Source organism: Emiliania huxleyi (assembly GCF_000372725.1).
Source record: "Emiliania huxleyi CCMP1516 unplaced genomic scaffold EMIHUscaffold_698, whole genome shotgun sequence".
In the NCBI taxonomy this organism is placed as follows: domain Eukaryota; phylum Haptophyta; order Isochrysidales; family Noelaerhabdaceae; genus Emiliania; species Emiliania huxleyi.
The window spans coordinates 9388-10824 of record NW_005196773.1 but is presented as its reverse complement, the minus strand read 5'-3'; the positions used below and the strand labels follow the sequence as shown (position 1 = coordinate 10824).

At 55.6% G+C, this 1437-nt stretch overlaps 1 protein-coding gene across 1 annotated transcript; it reads right to left on the bottom strand.

Annotated features, from left to right (window-relative positions):
- Positions 1-209: 209 nt before the first annotated feature.
- EMIHUDRAFT_446277 (hypothetical protein) lies at positions 210-1192 on the bottom strand. Its single transcript, XM_005762053.1, has one exon. It carries the CDS (start codon positions 1150-1152, stop codon positions 451-453), a length of 702 nt encoding a protein of 233 aa, XP_005762110.1. The 5' UTR covers positions 1153-1192; the 3' UTR covers positions 210-450.
- Between the last annotated feature and the right edge of the window lie 245 nt (positions 1193-1437).

The window sequence follows — 1437 nt, the reverse complement described above, 5'->3', positions numbered from 1 at the left end:
ACAAGTAAAAAAACTGCGAAAAAGAAAAACAATCCGAAAAAATCGGCGCCTTCGGCGGGCCATGGGACCCCATCTCCCCCCCGCATGGACACCCTCTGGGGCCCCCGCGCCGGCCCAGAGGAGCTATCGGTGCGCTCAACTCTCGCCGGTTCTGCCACAAGAAGCGCTGCTCGAGCACCTCGAGCAGTTTGCAGAATTCGCTAGCCCAGTAAAGCCAAATCACCCGACACCCCACCCTCTGACAGAGATAAAAAAACACTCGTCGCGACGAAAACGGCGACATTATATCGACGACAATGAGGAACGAGTCGGCGTGGCTTCGTATAGTCAACAATCAACAGTGCTCTCAACTCTTATCGCACTGACACTCACTGCGTGCGCTCCCGAATACCTCCGAATACAGCACACCCTGCACAAAATCAGCACCACCCCTCCGCTCTAATCCATGCGTCAGCTCGATCCTGCTCCGATGATAGCTCGCGGCCTAAATGTGCGGCGAGCCAAGCAAATGCCAGCGATGCTCCACAGGCTCATGAGTGCCAACACGGATGCTCGCCGGGCTTGATCCGGCACGTTGACGAGCCGTAGAGGGCCAGCTTCCGGGTAGGCGTCCGGCCATTCGCACGCAAGTATGAGAAGAATGGGAGGCCAGTAGGCGAAAAGAGAGCATTCAATGACGCCGCGCGCGGCCGACGAGGCGATCGCCACGCTAGCTCGGCGCACAAAGCTTTGGAGGTCTGCCTGGTTGCTCGAGCGCGCGAGGCGCTCGCCACGTTGGAGGCTAACGGCAAGACTGCTAGGAATCCAGGCAAGCATGTACGAACAGGCAAACATGAAGTAGATGCCTTGGGTGAATGTTGAGGTCTCTCGAAACCATGCGATTGCGCCCAATAAAAGGCAAACGCCAGGGAGCAACAACAAGAGGAGGTTGGAGTACAGCGTAGTTGAACCACTGACTCGTTGCAACACCTGCTCCTTGAGTTGTGTTCGTACCATGTGATTGAATGCGTCCAACCCATTGATCTCACCTCGCAAATAGATGGCACCAATAGCAGCATAGATCTCGTCGCGGTCAGTTGCACTGTAACAACCAGCCACTCTCACGTCAAACGACTCCAGGCAGCGTTGTAGAGCTATCCGCTGAAGTGCCATGGAGGCTCCAAAGAGGGTGGCGCCAAGGTAGCCGAGGAAATAGAGTACAAAAAGGAGTGCTGCCAACATTGGCATCGAGGATTTCCAGTAATCATCACCCATCAAGACTCTCTCTCCAGTTGGACCGTGCATCGATCCTGTCAGGTCGCCACGGAAAACAAGCATCGCAACCAGCAACATCACGCTCATCCCCACGGCCAATGCTGCCATTGCCACAACAACGACGACAGCTTTGCGCAGCGGCAGGAAAATCACTGGCCTGTTCGGATGGATCGCTCTGTACAT